General features: G+C 41.2%; 1 protein-coding gene across 4 annotated transcripts in view; it reads left to right on the top strand.

Moving 5' to 3' along the window:
* HS3ST5 (heparan sulfate-glucosamine 3-sulfotransferase 5) overlaps positions 1-16578 on the top strand; it is a 289600-nt gene extending 273022 nt beyond the window's left edge. For all 4 annotated transcript variants that reach the window (XM_079939649.1, XM_079939650.1, XM_079939648.1 and 1 more), the window contains 2 exons: positions 11692-11830; positions 15336-16578. In XM_079939649.1, coding sequence (XP_079795775.1) covers positions 11724-11830; positions 15336-16266 — 1038 coding nt within the window. In that variant the 5' untranslated portion in view covers positions 11692-11723 and the 3' untranslated portion in view covers positions 16267-16578. The remainder of the gene's footprint in view (positions 1-11691; positions 11831-15335) is intronic.
* The last annotated feature ends 401 nt before the right edge of the window (positions 16579-16979 follow it).

Genomic DNA, 16979 nt, shown 5'->3' with positions numbered 1-16979 from the left:
TAGTTCTATTTTCAGTTTTTTAAGGAACCTCCATACTGTTCTCCATAGTGGCTGTACCAATTTACATTCCCACCAGCAGTGCAAGAGTGTTCCCTTTTCTCCACACCCTGTCCAGCATATATTGATTGTAGATTTTTTGATGATGGCCATTCTGACTGGTGTGAGGTGATACCTCATTGTAGCTTTGATTTGCATTTCTCTAATGATTAGTGATGTTGAGCATCTTTTCATGTGCCTCTTGGCCATCTGTATGTCTTCTTTGGTGAAATGTCTGTTTAGGTCTTCCACTCATTTTTTAATTGGGTGTTTGTTTTTTTGATATTGAGCTCCATGATCTGTTTGTATATTTTGGAGATTAATCCTTTGTCCGTTGCTTCATCTGCAAATATTTTCTCACACATGCACCCCAGTGTTCATTGCAGCTCCATTTACCATAGCCAGGACATGGAAGCAACCTAAGTGTCTATCGACAGATGAATGGATAAAGAAGATGTGGTACATATATACAATGGAGTATTACTCAGCCATAGAAAGGAATGAAATTGGGTCATTTGTAGAGATGTGAATGGACCTAGAGTCTGTCGTACAGGGTGAAGTAAGCCAGAAAGAGAAAAACAAATACCATATATTAACGCATATATGTGGAATCTAGAAAAATGGTACAGATGAACCTATGTGAAGGGCAGGAATAGAGACGTAGACGTAGAGAACCGACATGTGGACACAGAGGGGCAAGGGGAGGGTGGGATGAATTGGGAGATTAGGTTTGTCATAGATACACTACCATGTGTAACATACATAGCTAGTGGGAACCTGCAGTACAGCACAAGGAGCTCAGCTTGGTGTTCTGTGATGACCTAGATGGGTGGGATGGGGGGGTGGTGGGAGGTCCAAGAGGGAGGGGATATGTGTATACATATAGCTGATTCACTTCGTTACACAGCAGAAACTAACACAACATTGTAAAGCAATCATACTCCAATTAAAAAAAAGGGCTTCCCTGGTGGCGCAGTGGTTGAGAGTCCGCCTGCCGATGTAGGGGACATGGGTTTGTGCCGCGGTCCGGAAAGATCCCACATGCCGCGGAGCGGCTGCCCCCGTGAGTCATGGCCGCTGAGCCTGCGCGTCCGGAGCCCGTGCTCCGCAACGGGAGAGGCCACAACAGTGAGAGGCCCGCATACCAAAAAAAAAATGAATATAATCTCTTTAGAAAGGGAGGAGAATGGAGGAGGAGGCTAAATAGGGAAGAGGAGGCGCCAGACAGGTACACTGTCCTTTTCCGTGATGGCAGCACACTACACACTCAGTGGGCACTCAGGAAAGTTGTGATTAATGAATCCATAAAAGAAAAAATGAATGGGACATGGTTAGTAGTGTTCTGGTAAATACTTCACAACCTGCTCTTGGGGAGGGGGGATGTTTTGTAGTGTTTGTAAATACCAGTTGTATAAATCCTCCCTCCCTGGCCAATTTTAAACTACCCACATGAATTCACTAAGTGTGGAATTAGGAAGAGAGGCACAATATTATCTCCACTGAACAACACAATAGACCTAACTTCAGGAGCATAGATAATAGTAAAATGTAGTATGATAATTAGGAAATAATGAGTTTTCAATATTTATTGCCTTTGTTTTTTAACTTCTTTAATTGTGAATGTCTGTAATGTAGTTCTTAATCATGGCTTTAAGAACTAGCTTGCAAAGTACGAGCCAGCTCCCGCCCTCCAATGGATGGGCGTCCTCAGATGCTGCCATTATTCACGTTGTATAGAAAGAGCTTTTTCCATTTTTCTTTCTTTAAAAGAATTGAGAAAAGCAAATAGGAGACAGTACAAGAAATCTCCTGAGAATATTTTCTCCTTAGCCACTTTTCCAAAGTTTTTTTTTTTTTGATACCTAACTCATCAGAATTTACAAGTTGAATGTTTAAGAGAAGATGAGTGATATATCTATTTCTACCAATAAACTCTATAACATTTTCAACGTTAAATGAACTTAGTAGGGAGGCGGAGTTGCACAATGTAAAAAGCCTGACACTAGCAGTTAGCAACCCCAGGTTTAATGGTTTGAGGCTTTGAGCAGGTCATTTCACTTTCCTAGGCCTCAAGGATGCCCACTGCCCCACTTATATCACAGGACTTTGTGGGGATCAGGTGTGGGTCTTCTAACATGCTGAAATGTTGATAATCTCTTACTTATTCTTAAACGGTTTGGTAAAAATAATATGTTTATATGGAGAAAGATAAAGCAAAGATGTCAAAATTTAACAATCGGTAAATCTAGATGAAGGGTATGTAATCATTCAAATTTTTCAAAATAAAAAGGTGAGGAGGACAGGAATAAAGACACAGACCTACTGGCGAACGGACTTGAGGTTATGGGGAGGGGGAAGGGTAAGCTGTGACAGGGCGAGAGAGAGTCATGGACATATACACACTAACAAACGTAAGGTAGATAGCTAGTGGGAAGCAGCCACATGGCACAGGGATATTGGCTCGGTGCTTTGTGACCGCCTGGAGGGGTGGGATTGGGAGGGAGGGAGACGCAAGAGGGAAGAGATATGGGAACATATGTATATGTATAACTGATTCACTTTGTTTTAAAGCAGAAACTAACACACCATTGTAAAGCAATTATACCCCAATAAAGATGTTAAAAAAAAAAAACCCAAAGTGCTAACCAGAAAAGGAATAAATAAATAAATAAAAAATAAATGTTGCCACAATGAAAAAAAAAAAAGGTGGGGAGCGACTTCCCTGGCGGTCCAGTGATTGAGACTTCGTCTTCCAATGCAAGGGGTGCGGGTACAATCCCCCTGGTCAGGGAGCTAAGATCCCACATGTCTCCCAGCCAAAAAAACCCCACATAAAACAGAAGCAATATTGTAACAAACTCAATAAAGACTTTTTAAAAAAATGGTCACATCAAAAAAAAAATCTTTCAAAAAGAAAAAGGGTGGGGAAATGAGGTTATATATTAATGAAGTTATTATACACATATAGCACTCTGTAAACCTGCAAAGTACTAAACAAAGATAAAGTACTTTTACCTGCTTAAAGAGATGTGGTATCCAGATACCATAGCTACTAGGATAGTCAAAGTTCATTTCATCTAGCTGATTCAATTATTCAGCAATTATTTACTGAGTATGAGACCCTAAATGCTGGTGATACAATAACAAACACGACACAGTCCATAATCTCATGGAAGTTACATTCTAGTTAGAGGGACACACAGTACACAGGCAATTACAATTTGGTTTCAATAGAATTAAATGATGCTGTGCTGACACATAGAAGGAACATGTAAGCCAACCTTATGTGATAAAGAAAGACTTTCCCAAGGAGCCTAAAATCTAAAAGATAGGAATTAATCCAAGGCCTGGAGAGAAGTCAGCATTAGTAGATGTAGCTAATGTTTATTGAGTATTACAATGTGTCAAACAGTGTTCTAATTACTTTACATGCTCATTTCCTACTCACAGAAGTTCTTTGGGGCGGGCTATTAGTATCCTACTGGGACACCATCTATTGGTGCCCCAGACCCGATAGATGAGGCACAGAGTTATTGTTTTTAGGCTCTGGAAACTTTATTTATCAATAGAAAGGCCCTGATGCAAAACTGACCATGACCTATTCCAAAGAACTGCAAGTTGTTCTGTCTACTGAAGTTTGTACGTGAATGTGCTGGGGGAGGGGTGGTGGTAATGAGGAATTGCGGTGGAAAGAAGTAAAAGGCCTTTAAAACCCTGTGGATAATAGGGTCCCATTAAAGAGTATTAAGCCTGAAGGCAACAGGATCAAATTTCTGTTTGGAAAGACCACTCTGTCATCGGTGTGGAGAATAAACTGAGGCGAAAACAAAACTAACAGTGGGCAGGCCAGTTAGGAGACCATCAAATCTGAGGGAAAGAGAGTGTGGCCTGAACCAAGGCACTCACAAATGACAGTGCAGAGAACTAGGTAGAGTCCAGTAGTACTCTGGAGATAGAATTTTACTGGCGGGGCGGAGCCAAGGATGATTGGATTCCAAGGTTTCTGGGTTGGGCAACCCCGTCAGCAGATGGGGAGCCATTCACTGAGATACTGAGAAGAGCTGGGGGGAGGTAAGATGAGACGGGGTGATAATGAAAAGGCAATAAACGGATTTAGCCAAGATCTTACAGAGATCAGGACATAAGAATCTGAATCAAGGGGCAGTCAAAACCAATGTTATTTTGATCCTCTACCAAAAAATCTTTCAAAAGGAGAGTCAGTTCTCGAATTATGGGGAAAACAAGTGGGGTTCCCATGATTCTGGTTGGTTTTAATCATAAGCAGATAGTGAATATGAAAAATACATTATAACCTATATAGACGTTACCTTTCGTTATTATTTTCATTATCATTACTTATTAATATTTTCCCTTCCTTTTATTAGGTTCAAACACCCAAATAGCCCTTTTTATTTACCCCTCCATAAAAATGTTTCCCTCTTTTACTCTTTCGTTTCACATCCTCATCTTCTACTGTAAGATTCAATGGAAGGAAATTTGAGGAGAGTTGAAGTGGTTTTGTCTGCTCGCATCAGTCAATAAGCAAAAGTATTTATTAAGAGTTTCCCAGCGGTGATCATTTCTAAATGTATAGAAATATCAAATCACTATGATATGCATTAGGAACGAAATAGTGTTGTAGGTCAATTGTACTTCAAAAAACAAATACACAAACTCATAGAAAAAGAGATCAGATTATGGTTACCAGAAGCAGGGGTTGGGTGTAGTGGGTGGGAATTGTATGAAGGCAGTCAAAAGGTATAAACTTCCACTTATAAATAAGTACTAGGGGTGTAATGTACAACATGATAAATATCATTAATACTGTTCTACATTATATATAAAAGTTGTTGAGTTCTCATAACAAGGAAAAAGTTTTTTTTCTTTTACTTTGTATCTGTGTGAGATGAAGGATGTTCGCTAAACTTGCTGTGATAAGCATTTCATGATGCATGTAAGTGAAATCATTATGCTGTACACCTTAAACTTATACCGTGCTCTATGTCAATTACATCTCAATAAAAAACTGAAAGAAAAATTTAATCAAAAAAAAAAAAAGCGCCTCTCAGGTGAGCATCCAAAGCTCAGGGAGTGACATTGCCATCAAGGGGCCATGTTCTTTGGGGTCAGATAATTCTGAATTTAAATCCTCCTGCATTTACCAGCCACATGCCCTTGGGTAAATAATCTGTTCATCTCTCTGCTCTTCGGTTTCCATCAGAAAAAATAATAAAACGGATAATACCTCACAGGTCTGTTGTATTATGTGAGATAATAAATGTGAAAGAAAGTAACAGAGAGACTAGGGCTCAATAAATGTGGTTCCTGTCCACCCCATAAGGCTGTTGCCCAGGATAAATGAGCTAATACTCAATAGACTGTTGTGATTTCCTTGGAATAATTCTGCTATATAAGTTCAGTTGTTTTTAATGAACTTTGCTGATGTTGTTTCTGTTATCGTTTTTACTGGTACCAGGGGCTTGCAGCAACTGTGTCTACAAGCCTTTGAAGAGCACTTGAACATATCTTTATTATTATTATTTTTGAATTCCCTTATTTCTTTGTGTCAGCTTGGGAATCATTTCTTTCTTTACTTAGTGCTGCTTTGGAGAAACAGCCAGATGTCTGTACAATTTGTCGTTTCTGGCCACATACTCTGTTATTTAGATACTCGGCTTTGTTCAGCTAAGATACCGTGTCTATTAAAGCTTTCATAGTCTGGAGAAACTATAATTGTGCTGTTCTTGGCACACAAAATGAAAGAGACTGGGAGATTAAAAACTGGAGATAAAGGAGGGCTTAAATGTCACTGTAGGTCTTTAACTTTTTTTTAATAAAAAGAAATAATAAATTTTTTAAACCTTTAATTTTACATAAATTGCCTATTACCAGTATGACTGCTCTGATGAAAGATTATTAAACTATCCATTAAAGCTGGCATAGCTAAAGGGAAGGGACTGTGGGGTTGGAGAAGCAGTTAACCTTCTCCCCAATTTAATAGCATTGTCTGTAAGGGTTAGATGGTATGGCTTCTTTGTGACTTGTACTCCTAGACCAAGACCTGCAACTCCCAGCTTTTAAGACTCCATTATGGCAGATGCTTGAGCACTTCGTGATGTCATAGAAAACCAAAGAGGCATCTTGAATGTTAAATTTGCCAAGTACGTTTGGTTTTCCTTTTTTTTAAAATAAATTTGTTTATTTTTGGCTGCATTGGGTCTTCGTTGCTGCACACAGGCTTCCTCTAGTTGCGGCAAGAGGGGGCTACTCTTTGTTGTGGTGCACGGGCTTCTCACTGAAGTGGCTTCTCTTGTTGCGGAGCACGGGCTCTAGGCGCACGGGCTTCAGTAGTTGTGGCACGTGGGTTCAGTAGCTGTGGCACATGGGCTCAGTAGTTGTAGCGCACGGGGTTAATTGCTCCACGGCATGTGGGATCTTCCTGGACCAGGGATCGAACCTGTGTCCCCTGCATTGGCAGGTGAATTCTTAACCACTGTGCCACCAGGGAAGTCCACCTTTGGTTTTCCTTGAGCAAGGTTTATTCTGCGGCTGCTCTAATACTTTCTCTTAGCACATGGTCTGAGTGATTACAAAGCAGAACGAGATTTCACTTCCTGTGTCCCAGAGAGCCTCATTAGAAACTGCAACCTTGGCCCACCTCGCTTCTCAAAAATTCCAAGAGATTTCGACTTAAGATAAGTGTTCACTTTTTGTTTGTTTGTAATTGTGCCATCTTGCTTTGAACAGCAATTATAGTGTGTGTTAGCATTTTAATGTTTAACAGGAATTTCCATTGAAAGTTATTTATATAAAAGTGGACTTAGTGTTTTGCAATCCAGTTACACTATTAATGAGAACTGCATTTATTTTATTCTTTCCTTGTTAAAGTATTACCCTCCTGAAGATACTAATTCTGCTTCATTTTTGTGAAGTGCCCAAATGTAAAGTTCTATTCCACAGTATCTTACTCAAGGCTCCTGTCGTAACACCCCTGTGAGACAGACATTATTATCTTAATTTTACAGGTGAGGATACCAAAACTCAGAAACTTTCAGTTACAAAATTACACAAAAATGTGACTCAAGGGCTTTGACTCCCAATCCAATGGTCTTTGTACTTCACCCTGTACAACTTGCTCATATTAGTTGAGGTCTCAAATAAATTAAAAAATCTTAGTTTTCCTCAGTGCCATAGTGGGCATAAAGATGCTTTGGAGGGCATAATGGACTTTCCATAAGTGGACGAGGCAGTGTAAAGAGCTAGGCCAGCCCTGCAAACAAAAGCCTGGAGAAATCAGGATTCCCAAAGAGAGAAAACCCCAGTGGGTGTATTTAAGTCATCTCAGACATAAAGAAGCTGGGCCGGCAGCAGCAACTTATCCCACAGAGGAAAACCTTCATGGTGATAACTGGGCTTATCACAAAGGAAGAGTCTGTGGGTGGAGCATTGGAGTCTTCGAGACTGAGCGACATTCAGTGGCAGTAGAAGAAGTAATGACCCCATATTCAGTCAGGTTTAATAATCTAATGTTTACCAGATGATATGTGCGTTGCAATAGAGAACTGGAGAACTTTGCCATGATATTCTCCTAAATCTTGGGCTACTTCCCCAGCAGCCTTCACATCCTTAGTCGCTTTTTTCGTCTCTTTCCTGCCCGCTCACTCAAGCAGAATTCAGCTGTGAGATGGCTTCATAGCTTCACTCACCCCATGCAGGTAAATGTCTCCCAAGTTTTATCCCTAAACCCAGCTATGACCCTTTGGTCCCATAATTATCTACACAAGGGACCTGACCCACTACTACCTACCAATGGGAAGAGTGTTGGGATTTTTTCCCCCAAATTCCACCTCCACCAGGACCACCCTCCCCAGGAAGATATCAGTGGAATCTGGGAGTATTAAAGGAGGAGAGATAGGAAAGACATTCCAGGCCAATGAGGAAACTGACAAGAGCACAGAGGTGAGAGCGCAGGGGTATGGGGAGCCATGAAGAGGCCGACCTGACAGGCATGGGGCTGGTGTTGGTGAGTAATAAGAGGGAAAAAGCCAACTGCCCAAGCTGGGACCTCAGAAGGAAGGGCCTGGGCTGGCAAGGGGAAGAGATTGGACTTGATCTGGTGAACAACTGAAAACAGATGACTGACAAAATAAGTTGTGTTAGGAAGATTAATCAGACTGTCTGGACCATAGGAAATGAACACAGAGACACACCCAAATGTTAAGAAACAAGGGAGGCACTAAGTGCCTGGACAAGACAAGGAGAGAAGAAATTAAGGAGAGTTTACTGACCGTGGTGACCAAAGAGAAAAAAGATAATAGAAAACGATTCGGAGTTTTGTGCGTCATTCCCTCCACTGTAAAAATACAGACACAAGATTAATACAGACCTGTTGAGTTGGAATCTCTGAGTAAGGGGGGGCAGGATTGTGTTTTCTAAAGACTCTGCAAGTTCAGCGTGGGGAACCACCAGCCTGTGGAGCAAAGCAGACAGATTCCAGGCGGACTGCCTTTCAGTTAGTCTTCTCGGATTTCTCAGTCAGCGGTCTTAGCCCATTGCTAGGAGGTGTGATGGAACACGCAGGAGGCAGCAGCTAACACTAGTGCAACACTTCTGAACACTGGACTCCTAACTGAGGTTCTAACTACAAGAACAAGAATTCAGGAGACGAGGGAGTGGACCATGGACTAGGGCGTCAGCTGGAGAGCCCTTCCTAGAGGAACTGGGACATGGCCCAGACCTTGAAGAATGGCTGAGCTGTAGCTGCAGACAGACAGGTGGATCAGGGAGCTGGTGAAAGCAGACTAAGCATCATGCGGTATAGTTTTGAATGGGGAGCGTGGGTGCTACATTTAGGTAGAAGAGGATGCCAGGTGATCCCCAGCCTCCCTCCAAGTTGCTCTTCTATATGAGGCCAGTGACCCTCATTGAGGCCACGGGCAAGCACATTTTTACCTTTGCTTTTCCCATCTCTCCCATTTGTAGCTGGCCCTCTTCAACCACATCCTAGCTTTTACTCTCATACTGTTTGTGAGCACACATTAAATTCATTTACACTAAGATAAAATGACACATGATCCCTTATGTTAGCCTGGCATATTAATAAGATATAATGACACATGATCCCTTATGTTAGCCTGGCATATTAATAAGCCTTTGTGTAGTGATGTCACTTGTAGAACCCTTACTTCATTCTCGTTATAGCCCTATGGAGTGGGGAAGTTAGAGATTGTCCCCATTTTATAGAGAAGGAAAAAAGGTTCAGAGAATCTAAACAGCCACTGCAAGGTCACTAAGGGGAGAATTTCAATAGGGGACTTGAACACAGGTTTCTTTCTGCCACCCTGTTCCACATCTTGCTGCAGTATTTGCATTTCAACAGGGATCAGAGCCCTGTGCTGAAGGTAGGTGGCTCTGAGGACTTCAGACATCGACCCAGAGATAGGAGAAGATTGATTCTTTCAGTGGAGCCCTGAGTCACGCTACATAAGTTACTGCCTTTGCCTCCACATTACCTGCAAGTTGTGTGATCACAGGCAAGTTAGAGAAAACTGCCTGCGCTTCACTCGACCTGTTTTTGAAATGGAAATAACTGTATCTGCCTAGTAGGATTCTTCTGACAATTTCCTGAAATACCACCTGGATAATGTCCTTGTCACACAGGCGGTCTCAACAAACCTCCCTTTCTCTCCCCCTTTTCTTCCCCATTTTATCTACACACAAGGCAGGCCATGCTAAGCTAGAACCCCAGCCTCACCCAGTCCCTACAAAGACCTTTCCTATCTCCTCTCCTTTGCTTTTGCTCTTAGCCCTTCCTCTTCTCCGCTAAATCCCTGTGTCCAACCACACCAACCCTCCTTCGCTTCTCAATCTAGCCAAGCTTTTTCCCTGCGCAGTACTTTTGCACACACTGGTTAGTCTGGCTGAAACCCACCTTGCCCTCCTCCAGCCCTCCTTGGTCCTTGTGCTCCAGGCGTAAGCCCAAATGTCACTTCTTCAAGAAGGACGGAAGTAGCTTCCCCCTGTATTCTTTCTCACTGCATCCTGTACTTTTCCTCTGTTATTACAATTTGTAGGTACATGTGAACCCTACATTTACCGGTTTAGTTTCTGTCTTCTCCACGAGACTATAGCCTCCCATGTTGGTCACTATCTCTGGGGCACCCGGTACAGCATCTAAAACCTAAGTCACGTTCCATAAATATTTGTGGGCTGTGTGTTGGGTGAATGCTGCTCTTCTCTCTCCCTCTTGGGATGATCTCCTACAGCCTCCTCAGCAAATCATATACTACATACCACCAAACATTCCCATCGAGCCCACATACCTGACCATCTCCTTCATTTTCTTTTCCCAACAGTTATTCATACATTATCACGAATGAGGTGGTGTTCTCTGATTGTTTCATGATTCTCTAATCACACCATCAGTTTTCCAAGGGCTAAAACTCTTTAAGGATCTTTTTTGGGACCCCCCATAAACCTAGTAGAATAGCTGGAAATGCTATCAGTTCTCAGTATTTCCTGATGAATGAACGAATCAACCCATCAATCCTAGTATAATCCTTTTTTGTACAGAGAAAATCTTCACTTAGCAAATAGGGAGAGACTATTGCATCAAAACAATCTCTAACCACGACCCATTGCTGTTGTCCCTCTTCTGGGGTTACCATTTTGACTTTGAATGCGAAGCAAACAATCTTATCTTGAAAGGGGGATTGGATTTATATTTAATAAGAGAGACTGAATCGGAAGCTTGCATTTTTCCCCAGAATTTAATAGCAGCACTAGTAAAGCCTTATACTCCTCAGCTGGCCTTATTTCAGGTATAAGAGTACAGAGCTTCCGGGTAAGCTTCTGTCTTGATGTTAGAGCGAGGCCCATACGCCAACCCTGTTTAAATTCATTGAGAGCCAGGAGGGGGTCACATAGCAGGGCATCTAGTCGGAGCATGCTTTCAGAATCAGTCAGTCCAGTCCAGGCCTGGGCAGAGGAGATGAAGGGAAACATCTGGTTACTGAGAGCCACTGTCCCCAAACATTTGAGATCCTGATAGCTACCACTGATGACCTCAGTAAGTAACGACATAGCTTTTGATCTTACCCCCTTCCTCCGTTCACAAGTAGAATGAAATGAAACAAAAAACATATCAGTAAAGCATGTCATTGTTATGCCCCAAATACTAACTTACTGAAGGGGGATTTCAATTGCTACCTTCATCCCATTATACTGAAGTAGAACCTTTAGTTTACTGGTTGCCTGGCTGCTAAACCTCAGGTTGCTCCGTTGCTCATTTTATCAGTATTCTTTGAATGATTAACAACAAAAACATATATATATATTTACATATATATGCATTTATGTATGCATTTAAAATTATATATGCATTTTAGTGTACTTTGACAGTTGCCCAGCAAGTTCTGTCTAGATAGTGTCTTCCCTCTGGTTTAGTATTTGATCTTATAACACAGAGCAGGGAAAGGTAGGTAAGTTTTGCTAAATAGCTGTTGTCCATGAATGCTGTCAAGGCTGGTATGGCATCTGTTCTTTGTGTGACATCACTTTATCCCCTGTATTCCCACCCCTGCTTGGCTTTGTAACAATCAACAGAGCCAGTAAGAGATGACTGCTGATGAGTCCCCTTCTATCCCCATCTCTCAGGCTGCAGAAGTCCTGAAGGTTGATGGAGGGCCATGCTATTCAAACAGCAGGCATGGCTGAGACAGAAGCTCCTGGTGCTGGGAAGCCTTGCCGTTGGGAGTCTCCTGTATCTAGTCGCCAGAGTTGGGAGCTTGGATAGGTAGGTGATTAAACACATACTTATGCCTGTATGACTTTAAATGTCTCTTGATTTCAACTTCTTTAGGACATAATTTTAAATCTATCCATTTGTTTTCCTCCTTCAAGATTCCCAAGAAGCATGTTTTTCTGCAGTATTGATTTTGATTTATTGAGCCCTTAAAAGAAAGAGATCCAAGTTGCTCAAACCAAGGTGTTCATCAAGATCCATTTGTATTCTGTGTGTGTTGTTTGCTTTCAGAGAAGGGATAAAGCCATGTACAGTAAAAATGTCATTTACTATAGCTCTGTGTGCATCTGGTTGTTGACCTCTAGCCGTAGCAAAATAGTGATGATGTATTTATGTATCTACATTTTGAACTTTATAAGTGGGCAATTAATGTGCTACCAAGAGAGTTAAAATTATGTATGAGACTGTAAAGGAGCTCATCAGGTTTGGAATCCATTGCCCTGGAAAGATGGCTGCAGGGGGAGTTTTAACTATGTTAATTAGCTCTGGTTTCCAGGAGCTGAACATACCAGACAAGGAGTCTGTCGCTCAGAGTAATGGCCCAGAAAGCAATGGAAAGTTCACAGAGAGGAAATTTACAGAGCTAGGGTTTGGCTCTAAATAAGCCAACAGTTGAGAGGTACTAGACCTGCAGAAGTCCAGCAGTGTCACCTGGCTTCAGATTGAATGCCACTGGACTGGCCCACATCTGGTATGATTAGAAAGGGTAGAGAAGTTAATTTCTGAAATTTGAAGCTTCCTTTAAAATTAATTCTTGCTCTTGAAAAACTGATGTATGCTCCCCATGAATTCAATTCCCATTTTCTATAAAAGTGTAGCCACACATTAAAATAAAAATATCTTCCTTACAGTTTTTCTTTTCTAATCTATAGATCTTATCACAGAAATATTTAACAAATAATATAACAGTGGTCTTTGCTTTCCTTCAGCCAGTATTAATTTTGACTGATAAAATGAACCCCTTTGATGCTTTTCAATTCAAAATTCCTAAGTAAACTTCCTACTCACTATGGGAAATGGTATAACCCAGAGCTTATCACTGACTCCGAGTAGTTCCCTAAAGAAGGACTTGTTATTAGTGAAGAGCCTTGAGGTGGTACCATTGTCCTATGTCCATAATGGAACTTTTATATCAAGTTCTTCCCAATACCTTTAGTTTGCTTCTAATCATTTGCTTTATTGAGTAATTGATCTAACAATCATTAACATATTAGTTATTTAGTTGATAACTCTTTTCATTGTTAACCTGGTCTCTAGTCTCTAATGGGGTAGCTTTTATAAGGAATTGGATTGCTTGGGGGGCTTTCTCAAAACCTCTCACTTGCGAGTTCGAGCAGATTGTCTGAAATTGACACATGCGGACACAGACCTGTCCTTTAGAAACTGAAGACCCTGCTCTCTGGGCGGGAGGCTGAGCTCAATTACTTCTACTGTCCCTTCCAATCCTAAAATTTCATGTTTTTTAGTCTGGGGTCCATGCCTACTCTTTAGAGAGTGGAAATAATATGATATTTTTTCCTATCTTGAGTTAGGGAGTCCAAAAAGCAATTGTTCTGCAGGGAATGAGCTCCCATGGTAGAAGGTAAATAAAGGAAAGAAGGAAAATGACCTTTTCTAGAAGTAGAGAAATTCCTTTTGAGCTCAGACAGGGCAGACACTGTTTCAGCCTCTCTCAGCCTGGGTTCTGTGAGAGAATCAAGTCCTACAGCAAAGAATTTGATTGACTGTTTCCTCAGTTCTCCCAAGGACAGCATCATTCAAGATGCCTGGGAGAGAAGTCCATCCATTGCATTCAATGGATGCCTTAAGGGATTAGGGTTTAATTCTCAACCAGAGCCCAGCAAGAGCTAAAAGATGAATTTGTGACATCCCAATCAACGTCACAATTGAAAACATACTTTGACTATGTATGTGTTGCTCCTTATATATCTTCCATTTAGAGCTCTAACATATTAATCCTATTAACAAAGTTATGAAAACAAAACTCATGTTTCTCTAAAATATTAACTGTGATTAACCCTGTTTTTTATAGTATGCCATATTTTTATGTTTTCCACAATGAGCATAAGTTGTTTTTAGAATCATAAAAAACCCACAAAAAAGGTAAAATATCTTCTTATATTTCCTTAAGCATTATGATAGCTGTTTAAACATTGCATAGGCCGAGCCCCTTCCCCTCAGTTCTGCAAAATGCCTTGGCATGACCTTGAGGTTCTTCCCTTCTCCCTTTAATTGTAAACATTACAGAAGATAAGAAAGGTACAGTGGGGTCTCTTGGGAAAAGCAAGAGACAGCCTCATTGCCACAGAGAGGGGAGCATAGACTCCAAATTATTAGGGCAACTAGAAGCTTCATTTGGAGGAATTGGTTTAACAGCCATTTCGACTAATACTATACCCTTTAACAAGAAAGCAAAAATACCTTCTCAGATAAACTTAGGAAAGTTATAATGAATTCAGTTCAATTGCAGACTATACCCCAAAGGAAATTCAATTTACTAACCATATAAATTGGCCACACCAAATTAAATAGTCACTCCAGCCTAATATCACTGTGATTGTTACCACAACTTTCTCTCTGAAAAAAAGCAGTGGTGCTTTTTCACTGCTTAGGGCAATGTTGAAGTGGAAATCCTCCTTTCTGGCTCCATCCTTTGCTTTGCTTCTTTCATGAGCTTGAGTCCCGGATTTAAATGGGCTTGACAATGAGGACCTGAGGTTTCTGACACTGCCAGAGTCTTGTTGATTTCTGGTCCCAGGTGTGGTAGGTGATATACAGCACTTGCTGTTGGCATTTGGTTTGCTCCTATGTTCAGCAAAGTAAAAACATAAGCCTGACCTTTTTAGATAGAAAGAGAAAGAGAAGCAGAAGAAATATGTACTCTTCTAGCTGTCCCCAAGGCCAAAAGCAGAAATTCTCATATAATGGAAAGCTCAGCCAGTGCCAAGATTGGAATTTTGCAGGTTGATGACGCAAATAGCCGAGGGCAGAGACTGGGACCTCTTTTCAGATTATATCTCAAAGATTTTTCAGAGTCATATGAGTGCAGCTGAGCTGCAAGAAAATAATACTACATGAAACCCACAGGACGTGGCCTCCTAGCTGCCCTTTAGCCTCCCAACTGAAGATTCTAATCTTCCGTCTTTCGTATTTTCTAAATGATGTTAACTGGTGGGCTGCTAAAAGGCTATTAGTATGGTTGGTGTCACTTGTCTGTCCTGTACTGTGAACGTCAGTACACGCTATAGTCAATTAAGAGCTTGGTGAATAAGAATTTTAAGAAACACTAATAAAAATATTCCATCAATTATGTGTGCTTCATTTAATACAGAGTTGCTTAAAATAAAATTTCCCAAACATATGTTCATTGTGGATTGCAGTAGGCAGAGAGCAGTGGTTTTATTTATGCATTTTAAGTCTTACTCTCACTGGGGAACCAGAGAAATGAGAAATTAGTTGCAGTGAGCTCCTTAGAGCATCTCTCTGTTGCTTACAGGCTACAACCCATTTGCCCCATCGAAGGCCGGTTCGGAGCCCGTGGTCAGGCTGAATTCCCCCTGCGCGCCCTGCAGTTTAAGCGTGGCTTGCTGCACGAGTTTCGGAAGGGCAACTCTTCCAAGGAGCAGGTACGCCTTCATGACCTGGTCCAGCAGCTCCCCAAGGCCATTATCATCGGGGTGAGGAAAGGAGGCACCAGGGCCCTGCTTGAGATGCTGAACCTCCATCCGGCAGTGGTCAAAGCCTCTCAAGAAATCCACTTTTTTGACAATGACGAGAATTATGCCAAGGGTATTGAGTGGTATAGGAAAAAGATGCCTTTTTCCTACCCTCAGCAAATCACAATTGAAAAGAGCCCAGCATATTTTATCACGGAGGAAGTTCCAGAAAGGATTTACAAAATGAACTCATCTATCAAGTTGTTGATCATTGTCAGGGAGCCAACCACAAGAGCTATTTCTGATTACACTCAGGTGCTAGAGGGGAAGGAGAGGAAGAATAAAACCTATTACAAGTTTGAGAAGCTGGCTATAGACCCTAATACCTGCGAAGTGAACACAAAATACAAGGCAGTAAGAACCAGCATCTACACCAAACATCTGGAACGGTGGTTGAAGTACTTTCCAATTGAGCAATTTCACATCGTCGATGGAGATCGCCTCATCACGGAACCCCTGCCAGAACTTCAACTCGTGGAGAAGTTCCTAAATCTTCCCCCGAGGATAAGTCAATACAATTTGTATTTCAACGCTACCAGAGGGTTTTACTGCTTGCGATTTAACATTATCTTTAATAAGTGCCTGGCGGGCAGCAAGGGGCGCATTCATCCAGAGGTGGACCCCTCTGTCATTACCAAATTGCGTAAATTCTTTCACCCTTTCAATCAAAAATTTTACCAGATCACTGGGAGGACATTGAACTGGCCCTAAAATAATGTCATACAACACTATGTGTTGTGCCTGGGGACACACAATGTCTCGTCTGGATTAAAATATGCACTTTTCCTATAGACACAACTGTCCAAGTCATTTTTCCATGTATACTTGTACATACGCAGTGTGTGACCAAATATAAGATCAGCTCTTTTTCTACTGAAAATTTACAAAAACAAAAACAAAAAACAAACCAATTTGCTGTCTACATAGTTGCATCTTTTATGCTATTTACAAAAAGAAGAGGTGGTGGTACTGGGGGAAAGTGACTTCAGCTATTCTCAAAGAGTTAGTCTTCCTTTGAGTCAGAATTTGTCGCCTGCCATTTTCATAGATTTAAGCCAAAAGATTAACATGTGAAAATGTACCAATGGCTGTGAAGTTTCAGGAAGTAGAGGATTCGGTTATGCATTCTTTTCTAAGGGAAAGCTGACTCTTTAATTCAGATGCTGAATTGATGCCATGAAAACAGAAAATACTATTTTCTTATTATTTAAAAAAATGTCTTATCTCATAAAATTGACATCGTTCCAAAGTTCCTGTGGTGATTTTGCACTATCGTTTTCTCATATGGATCATGGTGTCACTTGTAGCATGTCAGTCACACATCGGAAAGCCAAGTCCTTTTACTTCCGTGTTCTATGTCAACAAAGAGAAATGTCATGTACATAGTGTATATAGTTGTAAATACTGGTTTCACACTAAGTAAT

Source organism: Stenella coeruleoalba, assembly GCF_951394435.1.
Source record: "Stenella coeruleoalba genome assembly, chromosome: 12".
Classification (NCBI taxonomy): Eukaryota; Metazoa; Chordata; class Mammalia; order Artiodactyla; family Delphinidae; genus Stenella; species Stenella coeruleoalba.
Note: the sequence above shows the minus strand (reverse complement) of the source record. Positions and strands in the feature narration are given on the sequence as shown.